Consider the following 26,739-nt stretch of genomic DNA (forward strand, 5'->3'; position numbering starts at 1 on the left):
AAGCGGCGCTGACGCCCTCTTGTCGTATTGAGCCTTTGATCCCCGTCTCCTTTCTGAAATGTTTTCTTGTACTTGACTTGGGGACACTGTATGTGGGGCAAATTGATGCGGAGCTGTAGGGATGATGTCCCGTAGTCTTCTAGACATAAGACGTTCTGCTGGCGAGTAATCATATCTTTGCTGGGGTGTGTTTCGGTACGCTAGTAGTGCCAGATAGGGGTCCTCATGGCGGGATATTTTCAGAATGTTCTTTGCAATTTTGATTGCGGACTCCGCCTTTCCGTTCCCTCGGCTGTGGTATGGTGACGATTTGCGTACGATGAAACCGTATTCTCGAGAAAAACGTAAATATTCATGGCTTTCAAACTGTGTGCCGTTATCGGATATGCACTCGTCTGGAATTCCGTATCGCGCAAACTGTCTTTTCATGGATCGAATGACTGCGTTGGCTGATGTGTTCCCACCGAGGGGGTCTAGTTCAAAGAAGTAGCTGTAATGGTCAACCATAACGAGGTAGTTGCTTCCATCCAGCTGAAAAAGGTCGGCACTTATTTTGGACCACGGTCTAGTGGGTATCTCATGGGATTTCATTTGTTCTCGCGGTCGCTCTCTTAGGTACTGGGCACAAAGTCCACATGATAAATATTTCTCCCTGATTGCTGCCTGCATTCCTGGCCAGAAGAGAGACTCGCGTGTTCGTCTCATACTGCTGTCGGCTCCCTGGTGCGCTTTGTGTATTTTCTGTAACATCTCGTCTCGTAGAGTAGCTGGGACAATGACTTGATGGGACCTGTAGAGGACACCATCATAGACTGAAATCTCATCCCGGAAATTCCAGTACAGCCTCAGTACATCTGGGGCTTCCTTTCTTTCTAAAGGCCACCCATTCATTATCACCATGTGCAGGGATGCTAGAACTGGGTCTTTGGCGGTTTCTTGTCTTATTCGTTGCAGCTATTTCCACACGAAACACTTTGTATTCTTGCTTGGCAGCGGAGGAGTGCTGATCAGTGACAGCTGCGCGAGACAAAGTGTCTGCAACGTAAAGTTCCTTCCCTTTCTTGTATCGGACAGTGAACTGATATCTTTGTAACTTCAGCATCATCCTTTGCAGTCTTCAAGGAGCTTTGCTGAGAAGCTTCTTGAAAATTGTCTCGAGCGGCTGGTGATCTGTGTGTACCGTTATGTCGTGTTTTCCGTATTGGTACTGGTGCCACTTATCCATATAACAAACAGGTTGATCATTTTGTAGCAATACGCCACCGATTGCATTTTCAGATGCATCCACTTGTAGCGTCACGGGGAGGGTTGTGTCGTAGTAGCGTAATGCATGCGATTGCTGAAGCAATGGGGTTCTTTGCCGAGTTAGATGCATTTTCATGATTGTTTGACCACAGAAATGCAGAATCCTCCTTGGTCAAGTCCCTCAATGGAAGAACTGTTTCTGACAAGTTATGACAGAACTTGCTTAAGTATTGGCACATGCCAAGAAAACGCTGCACCCCAGATTTGTCAATGGGCGTTGGCATCTCTGTAATTGCAGCTACTTTAGCTGGATCTGGCCCTACGCCTTTGTCGGTAAGCTTGTGTCCCATGAAAGTGACAGAGGGAGATTTAAACTGCAGCTTTTTCTCCGATAGTCACAGGTCATGGTTGCTGCATTTTCCTAACAGGCTCTTGAAATTTTTGTCGTGATCGATGTCAGCTTCCTCTTTTGAATCTCCGCATCCAAAAACACAGATGTCGTCGGCAATGTTTATTACCCTGTGTAAGCCGTCTAAGAATTCATGTTGGTGTCGTTGATACTCCTCCGGTCCCGAGGCGATCCCAAATGGTATGCAAGTATAACAGTAGCGGCCGTTTGGTCCCTGGAACGTAGTAAGTAAAGAAGACTCTTCATCCATCACGACGGTGTGAAAAGCTTCAGATACGTCAAGAATGGTGAATACTTTGGCCTTCGTCAGTTGTGGAAGCTTTTCTTCAATCGCCGGTATTGTGTACTTGGGTCTTCTGATGGCCTTGTTAATGGTTTGACTTGGATCAATACATATAAGAAGTTTTCCATTCGGTTTCTCTTTTACCAGAATGTTTGAGAGCCAGTCTGTAGGATGTGTGACTGGCCTTATGATGCCTTCATCACAAAGTCTCTTTAACTCGTCATTTACTCTGTCCAACTGTCGAACATTATAAACCAAGGCGGATGTTGTATATCCTTTCTGGTTCATCCAGGTTAGAGTCCTAGCGTCACTGTATGCTTGAGTACTCTGGGATGTATAACATAAACGACATAAGTTTTTTAGGCGAACATTATAAACCAAGGCGAATGTTATATATCCTTTCTGGTTCATCCAGGTTGAAGTCCTAGCATCAGTATATGCTTGAATGCTCTGGGATATATAACTCCAGCAAAAAAATATTTTTAGGCGAACATATTTATAAACCTAGGCTGATGTTATATATCTTTTCTTGTTCATTTACGTTAGAGTCCTAGCATCACTGCATGCTTGAGTGCTCTGGGATATATCACACACACACACAAAAATATATTTTTAGGCGAACATTATAAACCAAGGCGGATGTTATATATCCTTTCTGGTTTATCCAGTCTAGAGTCCTAGCATAACTGTACGCTCGAGTGCTCTAGGATGTATAATAAAAAAAATATAATTTTTTTAGGCGAACATTATAAACCTAGGCGGGTGTTATTATCTTTTCTGGTTCATCCTGGCCGGCCTCAGAGATTGAACTGATGAAAAAAGTTGTTCCAGGGAAGATTTAGGATAAAGTTACTACTTATTTAATCAAAGTAATTTTAAATAAATTTGCCACGCAGTTAGTTTGAGCCATGAAAAAAAAAAACACATTCAGCTTATGACTTTACCTCTTTGGAATACCGTTTTCGATTCGGAAATTGAGACAGTTCGCTGTTCTTTTACCGGTGTGTATAAAATAATGGCAAGACAATCTAAAGTATTTAAAGTGTGTATTAATTATTTTTCTTTATGTAAGGTTATGTTACGCGTAATGATTTATAGGGCCGATTTAGCCTGAGTTGATTTACACGTAATTTTATCGGAGCGATTTGGCTTGATAGTGAGTTGACGAAAAGGATGAATCGACCGGACTGATAAAAATAGGTCAACAGTTCATCGCAGTGCATCAGACTTTATCAATGAGGCTGATTTTCGCCCATTGCAATTCCATTAAAAAGAAACGGCCAAAAAATCGCTTTACTGAAAATGAACTCTGTCGGAATGCAGCAGAATTTATAAATCAGAAAAGATAGATTAAACCGCGCGCTATACCAGTAAAAATTAAACCAGGCTGACAAGTTGTAGCGATACACTGGCATAGGAATGAGCCATCTAATCAGGCCCGAAAATGACTGCTCGTGTTTCTTACGCCCGGTTCATACGTCGAACTGTACATGAGCTGAAGCTAATACCTATTAAGGTCGACCCAAATAATTAAGTTCGGCAGTTGATTCAGACGTCGAACCTAACTGAAGTCGAACTCAATTAAAGCTAAAGTGAGAAAATAGCTTTTCGTGGTCAGCGGCTGTTTTTTTTACTCAAAAAGATTTTTTTTATTCAAAATGGCGGGAAAGATGAATTCTGGCATGGAAAAGATTGTTTACTAAAATAATGAAGACAGGCCTTACACGGTACCTATTGGTTGAGATAGGAAGAATATGACCTTGAAAGCTAATTTTCTCTTACGAGGACGTCTTTCAAAGATCTCCCTTTTCTTTACGAAAGTAGGGAAGGGTCTTTGTTGATCTCTATTAGCAGAGGCTGATTTTCTATCAAGTGCCATTTACTCATCTGCATTGTTTTAGGTTAGGCACAAAAGGGCGATATTCCGTAGCAAAAGGCAAAATGTTTTGGCGCGTGTTTTGTTTGTTTTGTAGTGCTGACATTCTTTCGCAGAAATTGACTTCTGAAAGAGTTCTATATATAAGGTTATCGAGGTAACCTCTGTAGCGTAATCTCTGTTTGAATAGAGTAATGTTTCCTTCAAATGTTGTTTTTGAAGATTTTGTTCTGAGAAGTCTTGAGGCTTCGCATTTGATATAGCCCGTATTGGAAAGTTTCTGTCGGTTTGAAGTGCGTGTGCACATCAAGAATAGATTTTTTTTAATCTTTCGCATCTCAGACATGTATATTACGTTGCTTCGAAACAAGAAGAACAAGCACATTCCTCTTTTCCCGCCATCTTGTTCAGAATGAAGTCCTTTGCGCATGCCAAGTCGATGGAACGCGCAGACCTCTGGGATAGATAAAATTTATATAATTTATACGTAACGTATGCATTTGGTTCGGCACATGTAAAAGTTCGATGTCTGAATCGAAGTCGAACTTTTGCCGTTCTATTCGACTGGCGCAGTCGAATAGAACGGCGGGTCGACCCAAATACAAATCTGTCGATCCTAACTGATTCATACATCGATCTTTACATGCGCCGAACCAAATGATTAGATTCGGCTCATGTAAAGTTCGACGTATAAACCGGGCCTCATTGGAATGCTTCAAGATATTCGACTTCCCGTGAAGATACCAGGCAAATTGCCTGCTATCTCCAAGGGGTGCCGAAGTCTATTTTTGGTTGCTAAGAACCTTTCGCTCGTTTTGTCACTTGTTTTTGCTGTGTGTTCCGGGCAGTTTTCACAAGCTGATTCGCGAACACTTTCGCTTAGAACGTTTTTGCAACTTCGACAACTTCTCGTAGCGTAACTTTTGTTTGCGCAGTGTCTCTGTGTTTGCATCCTTTTCCGATTAGTTTTACTCGAAGAGCATCAGACATAAAACCGGCGATAAATTGGTCCCACATAAGCTCATCAGCATATTCTTCATATTCACACGGTGCTGCTTGATTGCGTACTCGCGTCTCCCAGGAGGCGATCGATTCGTTTTCGTTTTGCAGCAAGCGAAGAAACTTTTCTCGTTCCCCTGAGACTCCAATGCTAGCGCCATAATATTCTCTCTGAGCGCGGCGACAACACAATGAGGTTTCTTTTGATCGGCTTCATCTACGCCCAAGCTGTATTTGTAAACCGTTCTCGCTGCCGGAGATAAAGATACCCGGAGACATGCCATAGCTTTATCAGGCTTGGTCCATTTTAGTGCGTCAGTTTCTTCCGATGGTTCGAACCAATTTTGCATGATTCAGTAATCTGTCAAATCTTCTATGTATGTTTCCAGGTCGTGCTTGTCATCTCCCGTCGTCTTAAACTCGGGAAATGGGGTGTTCGAGGCCATATCTCGTTGAGTCAGTAAAGCGCTAGATCCGTTAGATTGCCAAAAAAAAAACCCACGTCGCTGCCACCATGTTTATTGTCCGGTAGCATGTTGAAAACTGAATACATTAAGTTGCTGCGAGTAATAAATACACACTATCTAGATAAGTGCGTGACAATGCAAGTGCATGTGATTATTATAAAATAAGGTGCAGATGAATGTGCAAGTGATTATCACATGGTGTAACACTCTTTATGATCTGCCGCCATATTTAATAGAGTTTTTTCCAATAAAACAAGCGCGCTACACATAAATGTTCATGAATATACCTCGTTCTTTATACATGAACCGAAACAAGCGCACTACGCATGAATGCAACTCGTCCTTTAATCCATAGAGCCGAAACAAGCGCGCTCAACATAAATGTTCATCATTCTTTAATCCATGAACCGAAACAAGCGCGCCTCATGTGTAGTGTGCTTGTTTGGGCTAACGGATTAAAGAACGAGGTAATTTCGTGTGTAGTGCGCTTTTTTCGGCTTTGTGGATTAAAGAACGTGTTGTATTCATGTGTAACGCGCCTGTTCCAGTTCATTGATTAAAGAACGAGATTTATTCATGCGTAACGCGCTTGTTACGGCTCTATGGATTAAAGAACGAGATATATTCATTTGTAGCGCGCTTGTTTCGGCTCTGTGGATTAAAGAACGAGATATATTCACGTGTAGCGCGCTTAGGCTCTATGCGGATTAAATAACGACATATATTAAGGTGTTGCGCGCTTGTTTCGGCTCATGCATTAAAGAACGGGGTATACTCATGTGTAGCGCGATATTTTCGGTGCATGGATTAAAGAACGAGGTATATTCATGTGTTGTACGCCTGTTTCGGCTCATGGATTAAAGACGAGGTATAATCATGTGTAGTGTGCTTGTTTCGGTTCATGGATTAAAGAACGAGGTATATTGATGTGTAGCGCTCTTGTTTCGGTTCATGGATTAAAGAACGAGTTACATTCATGTGTAGCGCGCGTGGATTAAAGAACGAGGTATATTCATGTGTTGTACGCCTGTTTCGGCTCATGGATTAAAGAACGAGTTACATTTATGTGTAGCACGCTTGTTTCGGTTCGTAGATTAAGGAACGAGATATATTCATCTGTAGTGCGGCCGCTTTTTGCGGCTCATTCATTAAAGAACGAGGCATTTCGCATATAGATCAAGGAAGATCCAAGTCATGACGTTTGTTTTGAGATGCAGATTCCAATGGTTAACCAATCGACTGACTACTTTTCCATTTGTACCAATGTTACCAATGGTATCAATCGACCATTCGTTTTCGCACGGCTCACACGTGTTAATAAGATGTAGTCTACAAATGGTATACCGATCGGTTGAGGAGGTTACCATTCGTTCTAATGTTACGAACTGTTAGGCTTCTTTGACAAATCGTACCAATGGTACGATTGGTGAGGGTCTTTTGACGAATCGTAACCGTTTGTGTTACGACATGAGTGATTCCAATGGTTAACCAATCGACTGACTACTTTTCCACTTTTAGCAACGGTACCGATGGTACCAATCGACCATTCGTTTTCGCGCTGCTTACAAGTGTTAAGATGGAGTTTACAAATGGTATACCGATCGACTGAGGAGCTTACCATTCGTTCCAATGGTTCGAATCGTAAGGCTTCTTTGACAAATCGTAGTCTTTTACCAATGGTACGATTGGTGAGAGTGTTTTGACCAATCGTATCCGTTTGTGTATATTGGACATATGTGATTTTATCCGTATATGTGTCCTTTGCGCATGCTTCCAGCTTAGTTGGCAGCCATGTTGTATAGAATTTTTGGCTATGTGAGCACTCGAAATATTTATGTAGCCTCGGTTAATACCAACCAATATGGCTTACGCTCCCTAAAAATCGCTGGTCCTCGCCTTTGAAATTCCTTGCCTACGTGTAAAACCAACACAAGTTCTCTTAGAATATTTCTCTTAATATATTTACTGCATTACTGGTGTTTATGATTACACAAGGTGAGAGAAGAAACATAGTTATAGACACATTGCTCATAGTCGTAGTTTTATTGAACCACCGTTAATACTTAAATAACAACGGTTCTTTGTACGCATTCAGTACCAACGCTGAATGGATTGGCAATATTTGAATGGAAATTACTTTGTGTCGGTTCTTTCTTAGGTTAAAAAAAAAAGGCATTACAGCCAGCCCAATCATAGAATCTGAGATAAGGTTATTTACAGATTTGAAGCCTATGGCCGCGTTAAATCCCCGCTATGTCCCGGGGGTCGGGGAGGGGGGGGGGGGGATTTCATTTTTTGTAAGCGAGGCTAAGTGCAAAGCTTTTCATGTGAAAAATTCGTTTTGTTTGCATAAGAATGTAAACTAAGTTTGATATTAAAAGCTTTGCACTTAGCCTCGCTTTGATGAGGTTCACAGGAACTCTGAAATGACCAAATGACTGGTCCATTAAGCAAACGCCTTAAAATTTTAGAATAACTCTTTTAAATTAGTCTTTTAAAATTGATGGTTCTTAAGTCAGCAGCGAATGTCTTAAAGACTTTTGGAAAACCATGGATGTTCCGTTATAAACCGAAACATTAAAATCCCAAATCATGGGGGTAGGCAGAGCCTAATAATACTTTATTGGCTGCTTTTGGCAGCAAACACTATGCAGCAAGAGAAGAACAAGAGTTAAGCAATTCTACCCTCATTAAGGTCGAATATATTAGGGTTTGTATGACGTTAAAATTCGATTGAAAATTAGACAACAGTTCTCCCAGAAATTCGCAAATACCATTACAATAAAGTCTGAAATAGACCGGGACAAACAAAATAAAATTCTTGTTCGGAGAAAGCGAATAACGACTGAAACTTGACCAAGATTCAGTTTTCTTATCTAACACCAATATAATTTCGAGGTTCCTAAGCCTAAAACTCGCGTGGATATAGTACAGAATTCTTACTTTAACCGCTTGTAATTTTGGTCAAATATATTTCTCAGTCACAAATAAAATGCACAGATAATGCGATAGGTTACACATATCTTGAATTTTATATATTTATAACTATAATTATTTTACTACAGACAACTTCACTGACTGCCATGTCCACCTGCCAGCTTGACTTTGTTTGCAAACTGGAGCTCAGCTTAAATTTGCTTGTCCCAAGATTTTCGCCTCTCCGTATACGGGGGGTGGGGGGGAGTTAATAAAGGGCATTTTTATTTTGTCATAGAAAAATTGTCAGAAGATCCACTCATAAAAATCAGTTGAATGTCTCCTGATCAGCGCCTATCAAGTAAAAAATAAATAAATAAATAAATAAATAAAAGCAAACCCGTATACGAGGTTTGAATGTGTGTTCTTGCTAATACATCGAAAGTTTCTTTCCATTCTGACTTTTTCATAGCTAGAATAGATGTAATTTTTCAATTTGTGGTAGCCTGGAAACAAGCGAGAAAAGTTGAATAACGCGGAGAGCCTGGAGAGAGGTCTCATTTTTTTGGCTTTTTTTTATTAGCGGCTGCCTTTCGGCTAGCGAACATGCGTCCTCTAACTTTCCTCGTTTCTCGAAGAAAAGCAGTTTGCAAAATTGTTTTGTTCGCTATTTTCGTTTTCATTCGTTTCCCGTGAAAAGTTGTAAACAGCTTATTTGATAGTGGAAAAGACTACATTTGTGGATCGGTTCAAAACAGTCCAAAAGGAAAACGGATTGATTGGAAGCTTCTGAGCTAAATTTGGTAAGTAAACAAACCTGTTGCATTACTACAGATACATCAGATGTATCGTTTCATGTACACCGCTTCAGACTGGTTTTCTTCCGATTGTTGTGTTGAGCTATTTTTGGAGCAGTTCACGGCTGGTTCGCTAACAGACAAATGTATGGAAAGTTCAAAACACGACTGGACGCTTTCTGGCACAGCTACATCTCTCCGAATTTTTTCTTAAAATTCTTTTCCTGGTGCCAAAAGTTTCCAATTCATGAATTTTTCAGAAGCGATGTTTTATGAAAATTATTTGACATCAGATTTCCATACAAACACTGTTAGTTCGAGCCTGTTTGCCTACTCGTCAAATTGGCGTCGAAAACCGTGATAAGGCCTATTGTCTGCTATGTAACGAACATCTAGTACAGGAGGTTCGGTAATTCACAGGTATTTGTTGCTGTTTTTATTTTAATTAAGAAATGTCAACAGCAGAATGACTCCAAGACTTAATCTAGAATCAGGGAAATGCTTGTTCTTACCAACCAGGGGGGTAGTCAAACTACGAAACGCAACAGCAGGAGAATTGCTAAATAGCATCATTCATTATCATTTCGAACAGACATTAAATGGTGAAAGTTTGAAGGAAATCGGCAAACCCCAATCTTTCACCTCTGCCTGGTTTTCTTAGACAATGACTCTTAAAACGAAAAACCGAATAAATGAGAAGCACCACAGTAGGCCAGGGAAAAAAATCGCCAAATGTTAACCCTGCCAAAAACCAGGTTTAAAATCTTTTAAATCCTTGTTAGCCCATCCCTTTTATTCCTCATTTTGCTATCATCCGACTGGCTACATTTGGCGCGGGACATTTCACACAGCAACATCAGCAGCTGAAAGTCACAAAGTCGCCCAATTCAATATGACAATAATTTTTTGACGACGTCAAGTTCCCAACACCACTTTTATTTTTCAGCTGACTGAACATTCATCTCAACTAAGTTACTTTGACTATGTTTTGACCGAATACAACGCTCTTGGAAACGTCTTGAATTGATTAGCTGGTACATCGATAGAAACCAATCATCTATTTTAACGGTAGTCACTCTACTTTTAAATTTCCATAGTCCTACATGCCAGTCAGGTTCACAGCTTAATGGTTAGCATTGAACTGGCCACTTCAACCTCTTATTGGCATCTTACAAACGAAAGCGGGCTTCACTTCCCAGTCGCAGGGGCTGTCATTCCACCCTCCTGAAGGGCCCATATGGCCACAATCCTCACGCCCTCCAGTGTCGTTGGGTTCCCCAGGATACCACTTGTTGTACTCTAGATGTGAGCCGTCAACCCATTGGAAGTTCCCGTCAGCCTTCCTCTGGAGGCCGATCCACACACCCGAATGTTTTGGTATTCCTTTCGTCTTCGTTACCAGGTTAAAAATAAACTGGTTTTCATTGGCAGATCTGATGATGGCGAGGTCTCCCCCCATTTCTTTACATTTTTCCCGAGCATCGCCCATTCTTTGAGTTCGGGTGTTGTCAACGTAGTAGCATGATGTTTCGCTAGCAACCCAGTAAGGTGGACAACAACCTGAATAAAGAAAACGTGGAGAGAGAGATAGAGCCATAAGCTATAATTGAAATAACACTGATACGAAAACCTAGCTTGTTAACTAGAGATTCCAAAATATTGTTATTATTCCCACCAATGATGCAAAAAGATGTAAAAACGAACGATTCGGTGTCATCATTATCTTCAAAGAAGGTTCCTTTCCACGATAGCTTAACCCTATAGTCATCTACTTTGTTGGTGGTGTTTTGAACTTGCAAAAATCGTGCAGAATTTTTTCATGATGCTAAAGCAAAGTCGGAACCAAACGTCTGGTACTGAAATAGAAAACCACGCAATAATAAATTAAAAGACATCAGGGTAAGATTCTTTTAAATTAACGTTAACCGCCACGTGACCCTTTTACCAACCCTCTGCCTCCATCATCAGTGGCATAAAAATAAGGCAAATAATGAACACTGTTTCTTTGATAGCCATCCCTGATTCTGCTGAAAAAAAATAAAAACAAAACATATCTTCAATTACTAACATGAGGAAGATTGTGAATACATCATGATAAAAAATGTGTTCGAAAATGGGGAAGGTCTGAAAGCAGCCGTTCTCATCGAGAACGTTCGGCCATCATAAAAATTGACATAATTAAGGTGTTTGTTTTTGAACTCACGCGCGCTGGACATTTTAAAAGGACGATAATTTAAATTTGGTATAAATGCAAAAATCACAAAGGTTGCAACAGGCTCGTAATTTGGGGTGTGCAATTTATGTGAGTTTTAGAGAAAATGAGATTAAGTAATATCTATAGATATCCGTTCCTAGGAATTAACGTCTGAATTAACATCGTTCTCGGTCGGCTTGCTAAAACCACGGCATGAAAGTTCGCTAGCTTTTCTCGTTTTTTTCAAAAATAAAAACCTAAGGACTGTAAACGAGTCTGCTCTCGAGCGGCAACTGCTCAATTGATGGTTTACATGTGACGTCATGGCGGCTATGTTGGTGGACAGGAACAATAATATCTTTCTCCTCTGGGAGTTAACTTCCATTTTTATGCAAACTATACGAGCAAATTTTCTTCTCTTTTGTCCACCAACATGGTGGCAATGCATATTACCTATAGGCCATTTTCATAAATAATTGGAGTCATTTTACTACAACTACCAGAAATGAAGTCGTCTCTTTTTCGAATTTAAATTTTGTAATCCCAGTGGACAGCAAAGAACAATAGCTCGTATTAACGCGAGAAAACAAAAACCAGAACGATTCTAGCAGTAAAATAACGCTATATTGAAAATGTCCTATCTGTATAATATTGATAACACTTAGTAAAAGGAATCGTTTTCTCCTTAAATTTCGTTTATTTTGAATCACATTCTGTTTCTTATAATTCATCTATAGCTTCCTAGATGGTACTTTACTTTTTTTTTATGTGAAATGGATATTATTTTTAGTCGTGGTTTGCTCCTGTTAGCGGTAAACAAAGATTCACTCGTGAAATGACAATTTCGGTCATGATATTGCTTCATGACTTGTATGAAGATATCATAATAGTTTTTAATTTTGATGGTACATTTTTTATTTCAATAGCTATCATATGTGATAGGGTTATAGAAAATAACGTGTGATAAAAGCCTGGTTTTTCAATCTTTCAGTGATCATAAAAATCTGGCACGCTCTCCGCGCTTTTTTCAGTTAATCGTTTCTGTCATGGCGGCGAAACACCAAGGACACCACCAGACAGTTGCCAGTGCTATGGAAGCTAAATGACGAAGTACTTTAGGTTAAAACTAGTGATTTAATTTTGGAAAAAAGTGACGGCTTTTATATCATCCACCAAATTAGAAACGGACAGATCCATTTCAAAGCAATAGCTTGATCCCTTTTACACAACGCTCCGTAAGAGACGAACTTTCCATGAAATGTTTTACGCTGCGGTTTTTAGTAATATAAAATTGTGAATAGTCCAAGTGCGCTAGAAGAATAGAGCGCAATCAACTCGAAATTTCATCGTTTTCGTTCCTCTTTTTATATTTTGGTTTGCTTATGTTATTTAATTGCGCCTGAAAATTAAAAAAATAGAAAGGCATTCGCAGGATATAAATTAACTCGGAGAGATTACAGCATCCAAGCGGAACGGTTCAAGAAACAACACGAAAGCAAACCTTTTCTAATTATCGACTTTGAACTTTTTGGCAACTGAAGAGCTCCTTTTCTGACTCAGAAACTGTAAATTTAAGCAAAGAACAACTCTAAACATTTCCAACACCCTACGCGATATTTTTGTTTCGTGACATGAAAGGTAAAACATCTCAATTGTTCAACTTACCAAGTTTTGTTTTCTGAAAGAGACTGTCCTTACAACCTGAAGCTATTGTCAAGAATGCTTGGCCTCGATAAGAACAGCAGGTCTCAAGAGACCTATGTTGAAATAATTTCCTTATCACATATACATATTTATTATGAACACGCAGTCTGCGATCTTTGGCAAATTAAAGCAGCTGACAAAATTATGGAAAAATGTAAGAAGATATGAACAATGAATACCGAGTGTCACTCTTTTAAAGATAAATCACTTTAAGCGCTAGTGAAGATAGGCGGAAAGATAGACTGTACACTTGTGGAAATGAATTGGTCGGGTTTTTTTTTAAACAAAATTGGTGGAGTTAGCACTAAAATCAATTCAAACTGTTTCTTTTTCTATACACTAAAATAACGAGACTCGTCATTAAAAAATTATGACTCATCATTGGCTCAATTGGGCAAATAGAGCTACTGTAGTTTAAGTCATAGGAAAGAAACCAAAATTTAAAACCTAAGCAAACCGATTTGTTTCTTAGTCAATGTGAAATAATATCGCAGATCAAATAAGCTGGAGTATCCTCTAGGCAAAGAATTATTATTACCCATTAAAGCGGTTGCGTGGAATCATTTAAGTTAATTAAAATTATTCGAATCAGTTCATTTTAAAACTACGATTGATTACAGCTTAGCTTGAGGCTTTTCTTTCTCCCAGAATATGGCAAGAATTATTTATGCGGTTGACAAATATGTTTTGAAAGCTAATTTATTGACAGTCTCAAAGGGTAAACGGTTTGTTTGATCAGTTGCGTCCACAAGTGACAAAATCGGCACGATAGTAAAATTTTCGTGCGAAGACTCATGTTTTGTCAACCTACATTTTGTCAGAAAAATACTGAACAATCTTTAAACACTGGCTTTTGACTCTTTCTTGGGTGCAAAATGAGTCAGAAATTGAGAAAATACCCAATCCGAATTTCGAAATGTTAGGGTTCATGTGGCACCATAAAATCCAAATAACCGAAACACCATAAGAACTGAAATGACCAGAAGGCAGAACACAGCAAAGACCCCTTGCTCTCCCCTCTTCCCTCCCATCCCCTCCCTTCCTTAATATTTAATCGCCTTGTTGACGAACAATCCAAAAGGACCGAAATGGTGTTCACAGTTTGTGGAGTGGCGCACAAACAACTAAAATTTCGACTGGAAACAGGAATGCTTCATTATTGATCAATAACCCTGAACTTTGCCTATTTGTGCTAGCCAGACAACTCATGTATGGTCACTTGAGCGATTCCAAAGCGATCATCTTTACATAAAAAAAAGTATTGCTTGACCATCCATAGCATGAAATGGATATGCATCACGAATTACTCGAAATCTATTCAACACTATGCGATTTGGCCCCCTGCCTTTCTTCTGAATCCTCTAATCGTTCTCAAACATCCCACATGGACCATCCTGTTAAATAAATGATGATGAACTGATTTTAGATTTTAGCGTCCGAACATTTTCAAGTCCATCGCATTCCATGGGCTTGAGACATTAAATATTCTCTATTCGGAGACGTTTTTCTCATCTTATTAGTTAATTGACTTCTCATGATCATACCTAAAGGCGCGCATTCACATTTAAATTTTAAAATGTTTATTTGGGGAAATTTTTCTACGTAGGGCTAACATAACTATTTCAACTTTCAGGAGGTGTTTTTTATTTTAATTTTTTGTTGATTTCCTGAATATAATATTATGTTATTTTATACATGTTATGCTAATTTTTTTGTTATTCCACACACTCATAACACTTAGTCAACACATTGATAACAAAACACGGGTTTATAGTAGAAAAACTGGGGGCGAAGAAACTTGTAACATTTTCTGGCGCGCACCTGCATGAATTAAAGCGGCAGCTTTGTTCAAGTTTGAAATTGAGAGCGTCTTACATCAAATTAAAAATTGAGTACTCGTCTGCTGGTGCGCCAATAACTCTTGCAACACTTTTCTCAAATTTCTGGCCTCAAAAGGTTAAGCTAAAAGCAAACAGTATTTTGAAGCTGCGAAGGATTTGTTGTGTCAGGCAGGCCGATCTGAACAGACTGGAAAAGCTTTTCAACGATTTCTCGGGTGTTTCTTTGGTTACTAAGAAAGCAAGTTCACGATCTTCTCTCGTTGTTTTGACAAACGCATCCTGTGCCCTTCTTCCTTGCAAGAACTCTGGAGCTGTTAAGATACTAAATGTTTTTCCAGGCAGCTCTAATGCCTCTGAGGGTAATGGCTTTGTACTTCGTCTATCTTCTTGTCTGAATAAACATCGTTCTCGGTAAGTACCTAAAAGAGCTTGCTAAAACCACGACGTGAAAGCTCGCTAGCTTTTCTCTTTTTTTCAATAATACAAACGTAAGGACTGGAAATGAGTCTGCTCTTGAGCGGGAACTGCTTATATTGGTATCATATTGATAACAGTAAAAAGATAGTTTTCCCCTTAAATTTCGTTCATTTTGAATCACATTCTGTTTCTTATAATTCATCAATAGCTTTCTAGATAATACTTTAACTTATCAGAAATAGATATTTTCTTTGAGTCGTGGTTTGGTCGTGTTACCAGTAAACGAAGATTTTTCTAAATAATCCCCTGTGGAATGACAATTTTGTACATGATATTGTTTCACTGGTCTTGTATGAAGATATCACGATAGTTCTTAATTTTAATTTGACAGTTTATTTGTTTATTTCGATAGCTATTATATGTGATAGAGTTATAGAAAATAACGTGCGATAAAAGCCTGGTTTTTCAATCTTACAGTGATCATGAATTTTTGTCATGCTCTCCGCGCGTTTTCCAGTTATTCGTTTTTGTCATGGCGGCGAAACACCAAGCACACAACCAAACAGTAAACGTTACCAGTGCTATGGACGCTGAATGACGAGGTACTTTAAGTTAAAACTAGTGATTTAATTTTGGAAAAAAACTGACGTTTTTGTATCATCCACAAAATTAGAAACAGACAGGTCCGTTTCAAAGCAATAACGTAATCCCTTTTACAACGCTTCGTAAGAGACGAACTTTCCATGAAATGTTTTACGCTGCGGTTTTAGTAATATAAATTTGTGAATAGTCAAAGTGCGCTGGAAGAATAGAGCGCAATCAACTCAAAATTTCATCGTTTTCGTTCCTCTTTTTATATTTTGGTTTGCTTATGTTATTTAATTGCGCCTGAAAATCAAAAAATAGAAAGGCATTCGCAGGATAAAATTAAAACTTAGAAATTATAGCATCCAAGCGGAACGGTTCAAGAAACAACACGAAAGCAAACCTTTTCTAATTATCGAGTTTTAACCTTTCGGCGACTGAAGAGCTCCTTTTCTGACTCAGAAACTGTAAATTTAAACAAAGATGAACGCTAAGCATTTACAATACTCTTACACGATATTTTTCATTCGTGACATGAAAGGTAAAACTTCTCAATTGTTCAACTTACCAAGTTTTGTTTTCTGAAAGAGACTGTCCTTACAACCTGAGGCTATTATCAAGAATGCTTGGCTTCGATAAGTACAGCAGGTCTCAAGAGACCAATGTTGAAATAATTTCTTTATCACATATACATATTTATTATGAACACGCAGTCTGCGATCTTTGGCAAATTAAAGCAGCTGACAAAATTATGGAAAAATGTAAGAAGATATGAACAATGAATACCGAGTGTCACTCTTTTAAAGATGAATCACTTTAAGCGCTAGTGAAGATAGGCAGAAAGACAGACTGTACGCTTGTGGAAATGAATTGGTCGGGTTTTTTTTAACAAAATTGGTGGAGTTAGCACTAAAATCAATTCAAACTCTTTCTTTTTCTGTACACTAAAATAACGAAACTCGTCATAAAAAAAATTGTAACTCATTATTGGCTCAATTGGGCAAATAGAGCTACTGTAGTTTAAGTCATAGGAAAGAAACCAAAATTTAAAACCTAAGCAACCGATTTGTTTCTTAGTCAGTGTGAAATAATATAGCAGATCAAATAAGCTGGAGTATCCTCTAGGCAAAGAATTATTATTTCCCATTTAAGCGGTTGCGTGGAATCATTTGAGTTAAAATTATTCGAATCAGTTCATTTTAAAACTACGATTGATTGCAGCTTAGCTTGAGGCTTTTCTTTCTCCCAGAACATGGCAAAAATTGTTTATGCGTTTGACAAATATGTTTTATAAGCTGATTTATTGACAGTCTCAAAGGGTAAACAGTTTGTTTAATCAGTTGCGTCCACAAGTGACAAAATCGGCACGATAGTAAAATTTTCGTGCGAAGACTCATGTTTTGTCGACCTATATTTTGTCAGAAAAATACTGAACAATCTTTAAACACTGGCTTTTGACTCTTTCTTGGGTGCAAAATGAGTCAGAAATTGAGAAAATGCCTAATCCGAATTTCGAAATGTTAGGGTTCATGTGGCACCATAAAATCCAAATAACCGAAACACCGTAAGAACTGAAATGACCAGAAGGCAGAACACAGCAAAGACCCCTTGCTCTCCCCTCTTCCCTTCCATCCTCTCCCTTCCTTAATATTCAGTCGCCTTGTTGACGAACAATCCAAAAGGACCGAAATGGTGTTTACAGTTTGTGGAGTGGCGCACAAACAACTAAAATTTCGACTGGAAACAGAAATGCTTCATTATTGATCAAGAACCCTGAACTTTGCCTATTTGTGCTAGCCAGACAACTCATGTATGGTCACTTGAGCGATTCCAAAGCGATCATCTTCACATAAAAAAGTATTTCTTGACCATCCATAGCATGGAATAGATATGCATCACGTATTACTTAAAATCTATACAACACTATGCGATTTGGCCCCCTGCCTTTCTTCTGAATCCTCTAATCGTTCTCAAACATCCCACATGGACCATCCTGTTAAATAAATTAAAACCAATAGGAGAATTGATGAACTGATTTTAGGTTTTCGCGTCCGAACATTTTCAAGTCCATCGCATTCCATGGGCTTGAGACATTAAATATTCTCTATTCGGAGACGTTTTTCTCATCTTATTAGTTAATTGACTTCTCATGATCATACCTAAAGGCGCGCATTTACATTTAAATTTTTAAATGTTTATGGGTGTGCGAAGAATGCGAGATGTGGAGTTGCGAGTTGCGAGTTGCGAGTTGCGAGTTGCGAGTTGCGAGTTGCGAGTTGCGAGTTGCGAGTTGCGAGTTGCAGTTGAAAGTTGCGAGTTGCAGTTGCGAGTTGCGAGTCGGGAGTTGCGAGTTGCGAGTTGCGAGTTGCGAGTTGCGAGTTGCGAGTTGCGAGTTGCGAGTTGCGAGTTGCAGTTGCAGTTGCAGTTGCGAGTTGCGAGTTTCAAGTTGCCAAAACAAGAAAATGAAAATTTCTAGTAAAGATAACGTTATATAAAAGTTAGGGATCGCAAGGACGTAAAAACGGACTTTTCAGAGAAAAGGGTATACTCAAATCTTCAGTTAGTCACAAAGTCACAACAAGAGAATAACCCTTTTGAACAAAGGAAGTGTAAGGGATCGATGCCACTGGTTTATAAATCTCAGATAACTTATCACATTGGACAAATCCTCCATGGTGAACAAAAATTAACTGCACGACTAGGTGGTCTTTACCATCGCAACTTTCCAGATCGCTACATTCCGTCAGAGTTTCTAAGATTTTCCCACGCGTCTATTAAACCGCAAAGAGCGGATTCATATGCACGTGCATGTGCAAGCAAAGAAAACACGTAAAAGGTGTAAAGGGAAAAAACTCGAGGGAAACTTTTCTAAGAGTGCCAATTTATAAAAACGATACTAATAATCAATACTAATAATCGAAAGTTGAATCGTAGCCAACAAATTTCACGTTAGTTCTGTTTTTTAAAAAATAACTGACATCGACAGGTTACATTACTGGGTCTCCGAGCTGGCTGGCCGTTCCATATGATCGGCAACGATCATTCCATTGTTGAAAACAGTATTTTAGGTATCAATGCATTGTTCTTCAAAAGACCAATAAACAGACATCTAAGCTTATCCTGTTAAAGCCTTTAGTTCATGTAGCGATACCCTGTTTAATAATAATAATAATAGTAATAATAATAATAATAATAATAATAATAATACTTATAATAATCATCATCATCATCATCATCATCATCATAATAATAAATTTATATAGCGCTTTTTATATGATATTCAAAAGCGCTTACAATATAAAAACGAAAAATTTTGTCAAAATCAATAAAATATCAAATTTAAGAATAATCAATCAAACAAAAAAGTAAGAAATAAAATAAACAAAGTAGGGAATAATCAGATGTCATATCCTTTTTTTAACAAAAATTTCTTTAAGTGTTTCTTGAAAGTATTTAAGTTCTTGGCAGTCCTACTTGCCAGAGGAAGCTTATTCCACTTGGATGGACCAGCAAAAGCGAATGCTCGATTACCAAAAGTCTTAAATTTGGTTCGAGGCACCTCTAACAAAGTGAGGTCATTAGATCTCAAAGAGCTTCTGATTGATGCCTTTTCCCTGATGAGATCACAGATATAACGTGGAGTGATACCATTTAACGCTTTGAAAACAAGTAGTAATGTTTTGAATTCGATCCAAAACTCTACGGGTAACCAGTGAAGATCTTCCTTGCACATGCACGTGAATCCGTTCTTTGCGGTTTAATAAATGCGTGGGAAAATCTTAGAAACTCTGACGGAATGTAGCGATCTGGAAAGTTGCGATGGCAAAGACCACATAGTCGTGCAGTTAATTTTTTTTCACCTTGGAGGATTCGTCCAATGTTATAAGTTATCTGAGATTTAAAAACCAGTGGCATCGATCCCTTACACTTCCTTTGCTCAAAAAGGTTATTCTCTTGTTGTGACTTTGGTTTATATTAAAACTGAACTCAATAACAGATTTAAGTACCCTTTTCCTTTTCTTTTCCTAACTTTTATATAACGTTATCTTTACTAGAAATTTTCATTTTCTGGTTTTGGTAACTCGCAACTCGCAACTCGCAACTGCAACTCGCAACTCGCAACTCGCAACTCGCAACTCGCAACTCGCAACTCGCAACTCGCAACTCGCAACTCGCAACTCGCAACTCGCAACTCGCAACTCGCAACTCGCAACTCGCAACTCGCAACTCGCAACTCGCAACTCCAACTCGCAACTGCAACTCGCAACTCCACAACTCACAAATTACCCAGTCCCAATGTTTATTTGGGGAAATTTTTCTACGTAGGGCTAACATAACTATTTCAACTTTCAGGAAGTGTTTTTTATTTTAATTTTTTGTTGATTTCCTGAATATAATATTATGTTATTTTATATATGTTATGATAATTTTTTTGTTATTCCACACACTCATAACACTTAGTCAACACATTGATAACAAAACACAGGTTTATAGTAGAAAAACTGGGGGCGAAGAAACTTGTAACATTTTCTGGCGCGCACCAGCATGAATTAAAGCGGCAGCCTTGTTCAAGTTTGAAATTGAGAGCGTCTTACATCAAATTAAAAATTGAGTACTCGTCTACTGGTGCGCCAATCACTCTTGCAAAACTTTCCTCAAATTTCTGGCCTCAAAAGGTTAAGCTAAAAGCAAACAGTATTTTGAAGCTGCGAAGGATTTGTTGTGTCAGGCAGGCCGAGCCGAACAGACTGGAAAAGCTTTTCAACGATTTCTCGGGTGTTTCTTTGGTTACTAAGGAGGCAAGTTCACGATCTTCCCTCGTTGTTTTGACAAACGCATCCTGTGCCCTTCTTCCTTGCAAGAACTCTGGAGCTGTTAAGATACTAAATGTTTTTCCATGTAGCTCTAATGCCTCTGAGGGTAATGGCTTTGTACTCCGTCTATCTTCTTGTCTGAATAAACATCGTTCTCCGTAGGTACCTAGAAGAGCTTGCTAAAACCACGACGTGAAAGCTCGCTAGCTTTTCTCTTTTTTTCAATAATACAAACGTAAGGACTGGAAATGAGTCTGTTCTTGAGCGGGCACTGCTTCTATTGGTATCATATTGATAACAGTTAGTAAAAAGATATTTTCTTCTTAAATTTTGTTCATTTTGAATCACATTCTGTTTCTTATAATTCATCAATAGCTTTCTAGATAATACTTTAACTTATAAGAAATAGATATCTTCTTTGAGTCGTGGTTTGGTCCTGTTACCAGTAAACGAAGATTATTCTAAATAATCCTTCGTGGAATGACAATTTCGTAGACTACATGATATGGTTTCACTTGTCTTGTATGAAGATATCACGATAGTTCTTAATTTTAATTTGATAGTTTATTTTTTTTATTTCGATAGCTATTATATGTGATATAGTTGTAAAAAATAACATGCGATAACAGCCTAGTTTTTTAATCTTACAGTGATCATGAATTGTTGTCATGCTCTCCGCGCGTTTTCCAGTTATTCGTTTTTGTCATGGCGGCGCAACACCAAGGACATAACCAAACAGTAAACGTTGCCAATGCTATGGACGCTAAATGACGAGGTACTTTAGGTTAAAACAAGTGATTTAATTTTGGAAAAAAGTGACGTTTTTTGTATCATCCACAAAATTAGAAACAGACAGGTCCGTTTCAAAGCAATAACGTGATCCCTTTTACAACGCTTCGTAAGAGACGAACTTTGCATGAAATGTTTTAGGCTGCGGTTTTGGTAATATAAAATTGTGAATAGTCAAAGTGCGCTGGAAGAATAGAGCGCAATCAACTTGAAATTTCATCGTTTTCGTTCCTCTTTTTATATTTTGGTTTGCTTATGTTATTTAATTGCCCCTGAAAATCAAAAAATAGAAAGGCATTCGCAGGATATAAACTCACTCGGAGAAATTATAGCATCCAAGCGGAACGGTTCAAGAAACAACATGAAAGCAAACCTTTTCTAATTATCGAGTTTTAACCTTTCGGCGACTGAAGAGCTCCTTTTCTGACTCAGAAACTGTAAATTTAAACAAAGATGAACGCTAAGCATTTCCAATACTCTTACACGATATTTTTCATTCGTGACATGAAAGGTAAAAATTCTCAATTGTTCAACTTACCAAGTTTTGTTTTCCGAAAGAGACTGTCCTTACAACCTGAGGCTATATTGTCAAGAATCCTTGGCCTCGATAAAGTACAACAGATCTCAAGAGACCAATTTTTTAAAATAATCTCCTTATACATATAAATATTTTTTGTGAATACAGAGTTACTAATTTTTGAAAGATTCAGCACCTGAAACAATTCTGCCAAAAATTAGAATTTTTAAAAATTTTAAGAAGTGATGAATAATGAATACTGAGTATCACCCTTCAGATGAATGGTAAGCGCTCGAGAAGGCATGGAAGATTCAGTAGGAAAGATTGACTGTACACATGTGTAAATGAATTGGTTGCAGCTAAAAAAGTGGGGGAGTTGAAACTAAAATCAATTTAAAATAAATTAGACTAGTTTTAGTGACCAAAGAAAGTTTTGATTTGCAAGTTATGTTGCAAATTAACGAAATATTACAAAAATCATTTTGAGGTTTATGTGATGGAAAGAAAATCGAAATTTATAATTCCCATCGAAGCAATTTGCTTCTTAGTCCAAGTGAAGTGATATAGCAGATTAAGTTTATTTCACCCTTCAAACAAAGTATATTACCCGATAAAACGGCCGCGTGGGATCGGTTGAGTTTATAAAAATTTCCAATAAGTTCATTTTAAAACTAGGATTGATTTCAACAGCTGTAAGCTTGAGAGTTTTCTTTCGATCGCCCATAATATGGCTAGAATTTGTTTATGCGTTTGGCTGCGGCGTTTGTTTTGAAAGCTGATTTATTAACAGTCTCAAAAGGTAAACGGTTTGTTTAATCAGTTGTGTCCACAAGTGACAAAATCGGCACGATTGTAAAAATTTACGTGCTAACTGAAATTCATCTTTTTTAACCTATCTTTTGCCAGATAAATGCTGGAAATTTTAAACAGTGTGTCTTTGGCTATTATTATTATTATTATTATTATTATTATTATTATTATTATTATTATTATTATTATTATTATTATTATTATTATTATTATTATTATTATTATTATTTTTGAGTCAATAACAAGCCATAATTTAAAAAGAAAAAAATGCTCGATTCACATTAAATGTCAGGTTTCATGCATAATGAAATCCAAATAACCGAAACACCGTAAGAACTGAAATGACCGGAAGGAAAAACACCGCAAACGGACCTCTTGCTCTCCCCTCTCCCCTCTCCATGCATGCATGCTAGCTAATTATTCGCAATGCGATTAGTTTTATATTACATATGAATAGACTTTTTAAACACAGCCTGAACGATTTGAAATTCACTAAACCATTTGGTAAAATTATTCCATTTTTGTGCCCCCGATATTGCAACGAGAATTTCCCATAATTTACCCAGCTGTAATCGGTAGTTAAATTAAAGGCTGATCGCGTATCATAACTGTGTATACTTTCGTTCATAATAAACTAATTTTTGTAACACAATCAGGTAATGAATCAGTAAAGTCAGAATACGTAAAAAGTGCTATTAAGTAGGGTTTACTTCACATATCTTTAGGAGCTGTTTTCTTCTTTCCCGCAAGTCGAAAAGGAAGCACATCAAATCTGTAAAACGAAGCGCCCTAAGCACTATCTAAGTCGAAAACGAATCTCATCCACGATGCCTTCTATTCCTTTTCAAGCGAGCACTTGAAACCTTTATTAACCCTCGGTTAATACCACCCAATATGGCTTACGCTCCCTAAAAAAAAATTCGCCGGCCCTCACCTTTGGAATTCCTTGCCTACATCAAAGTATATCCAATACAACTTCTCTTAGAATATTTCTTAAAACCCTTAAGACCACTATACTTAATTATTATTCTAGTTAATTACTTGCTTTGCCGCATGAAGAAATACTTTTTTATAAAAAATTTATTCTTAATTCTGTCTGTAATTGTATCTTGTTTCTGGGGTCGTCCACTAGATTAGCCCTGCTATTTGGATGATCCCTACTCGCTCTCTATTTTGTTGTTATAATTTTACTTTCCTTAGTTGAACTCTGTTTTCGTTACCAATGTAAATCCAACCTATGTCATGTGAAACTGAGCTGAGTTAAATAAATCATCTTGTCTTGTCTCATCTTGTTGGTCACCTTTACTGCATTACTGGTGTTTATGATTACACAAGGTGAGAGAAGAAACATAGTTATAGATACATTGCTCATAGTCGTAGTTTTATTGAACCACGGTTAATACTTAAATAACAACGGTTCTTTGTACGCATTCAGTACCAACGCTGAATGGCTTGGCAATATTTGAATGGAAATTACTTTGTGTCGGTTCTTTCTTAGGTTAAAGAAAAAAAAAGGCATTACAGCCAGCCCAATCGTAGAATCTGAGATAAGGTTATTTACAGATTTGAAGCCTATGGCCGCGTTAAATCCCCGCTATGTCCCGGGGGTCGGGGGAATTTCATTTTTGTAAGCGAGGCTAAGTGCAAAGCTTTTCATGTTAAAATTCTTTTTGTTTGCATAGGGATGTAAACTAATTTTGATATTAAAAGCTTTGCACTTAGCCTCGCTTTGATGAGGTTCACAGGAACTCTGAAATGCCAAATGACTAGTCCATTAAGTAAACGCCTTAAAATTTTAGAATGACTCTTTTAAATTAGTCTTTTAAAATTGATGGTTCTTAAGTCAGCAGCGAATGTCTTAAAGACTTTTGGAAAACCATGGATGTTCCGTTATAAACCGAAACATTAAAATCCCAAATCATGGGGGTAGGCAGAGCCTAATAATACTTTATTGGCTGCTTTTGGCAGCAAACACTATGCAGCAAGAGAAGAACAAGAGTTCAGCAATTCTACCTTCATCAAGGTCGAATATATTAGAGTTTGTATGACGTTAAAATTCGATTGAAAATAAGACAACACTTCCCTCAGAAATCCACAAATACCATTACAATAAAGTCTGAAATAGACCAAGACAAACAAAATATAATTCTTGTTCGGAGAAAGCGAATAACGACTGAAACTTGACCAAGATTCAATTTTCCTATCTAACACCAATTTCGAGGTTCCTAAGCCTAAAATTCGCGTGGATATAGTAAAAAATTGTCAGAACATCCACTCATAAAAATCAGTTGAATGTCTCCTGATCAGCGCCTATCAAGTAAAAAAAAAAAATAATGATAAATAAATAAATAAATAAATAAATAAATAAAAGCAAACCCGTATACGAGGTTTGAATGTGTGTTCTCGCTAAAACATCGAAAGTTTCTTTCCATTCTGACTTTTTCATAGCTAGAATAGATGTAATTTTACAATTTGTGGTAGCCTGGAAACAAGCGAGAAAAGTTGAATAACGCGGAAAGCCTGGAGAGAGGTCTCATTTTTTTGGCGCTTTTATTAGCGGCTGCCTTTCGGCTAGCGAACATGCATCCTCTCACTTTCCTCGTTTCTCGAAGAAAAGCGGTTTGCAAAATTGTTTTGTTCGCAATTTTCCTTTTCATTCGTTTCCCGTGAAAAGTTGTAAACAGCTTATTCCATAACGGAAAAGACTACATTTGTGGATCGGTTCGAAACATTCGGAAAGGAAGACGGATTGATTGGAAGCTTCTGGGCTAAATTTGGTAAGTAAAAAAACCTGTTGCATTACTACAGATACATCAGATGTATCCTTTCATGCACAACGCTTCAGACTAGTTTCCTTCCGATTGTTGTTTTGAAATTAGTTTGTATGAAACACAGGTTTAAAAGAAGCAGAGCTCGAGAGCAGTTTGTAAGCGAAAACAACCACGACTACGACATGTTCACCAGCAGTATATACGAATTGGCTCTGAAATGTCTGGAATGTGTAAATCTACACACGGAGTTCCACAAGGATCCATCCTAGGGTCAGCATTATTTAATGTTTACATTAACAATTTGCCAGGCGTTTCAGATTACTGTTCCTTAGAATCCTCCGGGGATGATTCGACATTACATCTGTCATTGTTGGTTGGGGATATCGTTGGTGCCGCTCGACAAATAAGCGAAGACCTGAGAAAAGTGGCCGTATTGTGCTGCCAAAATAGCCTTCTGATTAACCCGGAGAAGACGGAATTGCTTTTAATCCGCTTCAAAATACGCCTACAGATCTGGATCTACATGTTACTTTACTGGGAAAGAGCTGCGTCCGCTTGTTTCAGCAAAGGTTCTTGGGGTGTATATGGACGCTACATTGAGTTTTGATGAACATTTCTCAAACTCATTAATAATCCATAAGTTGATTGACCTATCAAATGGTCGATAAAACATCATGTGCAGTGGTTTTAAGACCCTGTAAAACTTCCTCCTTATTAGTATGCGGTATTTAATGTTTTTCTCGTACGCTTATTTCCAACATTCACAAAAGCATCATTGTTATGAACTCTCTTGACACACGCTTTTCCAGGAAACTCTCAGCCCGTGTTTTGTCGGGTCTAAAAACACTGCTGCGTCTGTTTTAAACATTACGTTAATTCCTAGAAACAGATATCTTTAAATATTACTTAATCTCAGTTTCTCTAAAACTCACATAAATTGCACATCGCAAAATATGAGCCTGTTACAACCATTGTGTTTTTCTACATTCGTATCAACCTTATCGTCATTTTAAAATTTCTAGCGCGCAACAAACACGTTAATTATGTCATTGCTTTTAATGGCCAAATGTTCTCGATGAGAACGGCTGCTTTCAGTAGTCCACTGAACTCAATCGCCGCCCTCTTTTCCTTTCTTTTCTCCGACGTGCATTTATGTATTTGCATAGTCCACCGTCCTGCTAACTCGGTTGGTAGAGCATCGGACTGCCAAGCGGAAGGTGCGGCAGCTGGGGCCATTCGTGGACTTCCTTTAACAGCCGATGATTATGAAACAGCCAAAACATCGTAAAGAAGCGCTTTTGCAAC

At 38.1% G+C, this 26,739-nt stretch overlaps 1 protein-coding gene across 1 annotated transcript; it reads right to left on the bottom strand.

Annotated features, from left to right (window-relative positions):
- Positions 1-9,915: 9,915 nt before the first annotated feature.
- LOC146467343 (low affinity immunoglobulin epsilon Fc receptor-like) lies at positions 9,916-11,014 on the bottom strand. Its single transcript, XM_085126163.1, has 2 exons — positions 10,942-11,014; positions 9,916-10,552 (listed from the first exon to the last, which is right to left on the bottom strand). Exons 1-2 carry the CDS (start codon positions 11,006-11,008, stop codon positions 10,143-10,145), a joined length of 477 nt encoding a protein of 158 aa, XP_084982289.1. The 5' UTR covers positions 11,009-11,014; the 3' UTR covers positions 9,916-10,142.
- Between the last annotated feature and the right edge of the window lie 15,725 nt (positions 11,015-26,739).

This window comes from Pavona decussata, unplaced genomic scaffold (genome assembly GCF_977016875.1).
Source record: "Pavona decussata unplaced genomic scaffold, jaPavDecu1.1 SCAFFOLD_137, whole genome shotgun sequence".
Taxonomy (NCBI): domain Eukaryota; kingdom Metazoa; phylum Cnidaria; class Anthozoa; order Scleractinia; family Agariciidae; genus Pavona; species Pavona decussata.

What these genes read in the sequence shown, in the direction of transcription:
- LOC146467343 (XM_085126163.1), bottom strand. Translation starts at nt 11,008, where the DNA reads ATGGCTATCAAAGAAACAGTGTTCATTATTTGCCTTATTTTTATGCCA. An exon ending in ACTGATGATGGAGGCAGAGG is followed by an intron (nt 10,553 to 10,941) that starts GTTGGTAAAAGG and finishes TTCTTTATTCAG; the next exon opens with GTTGTTGTCCACCTTACTGG.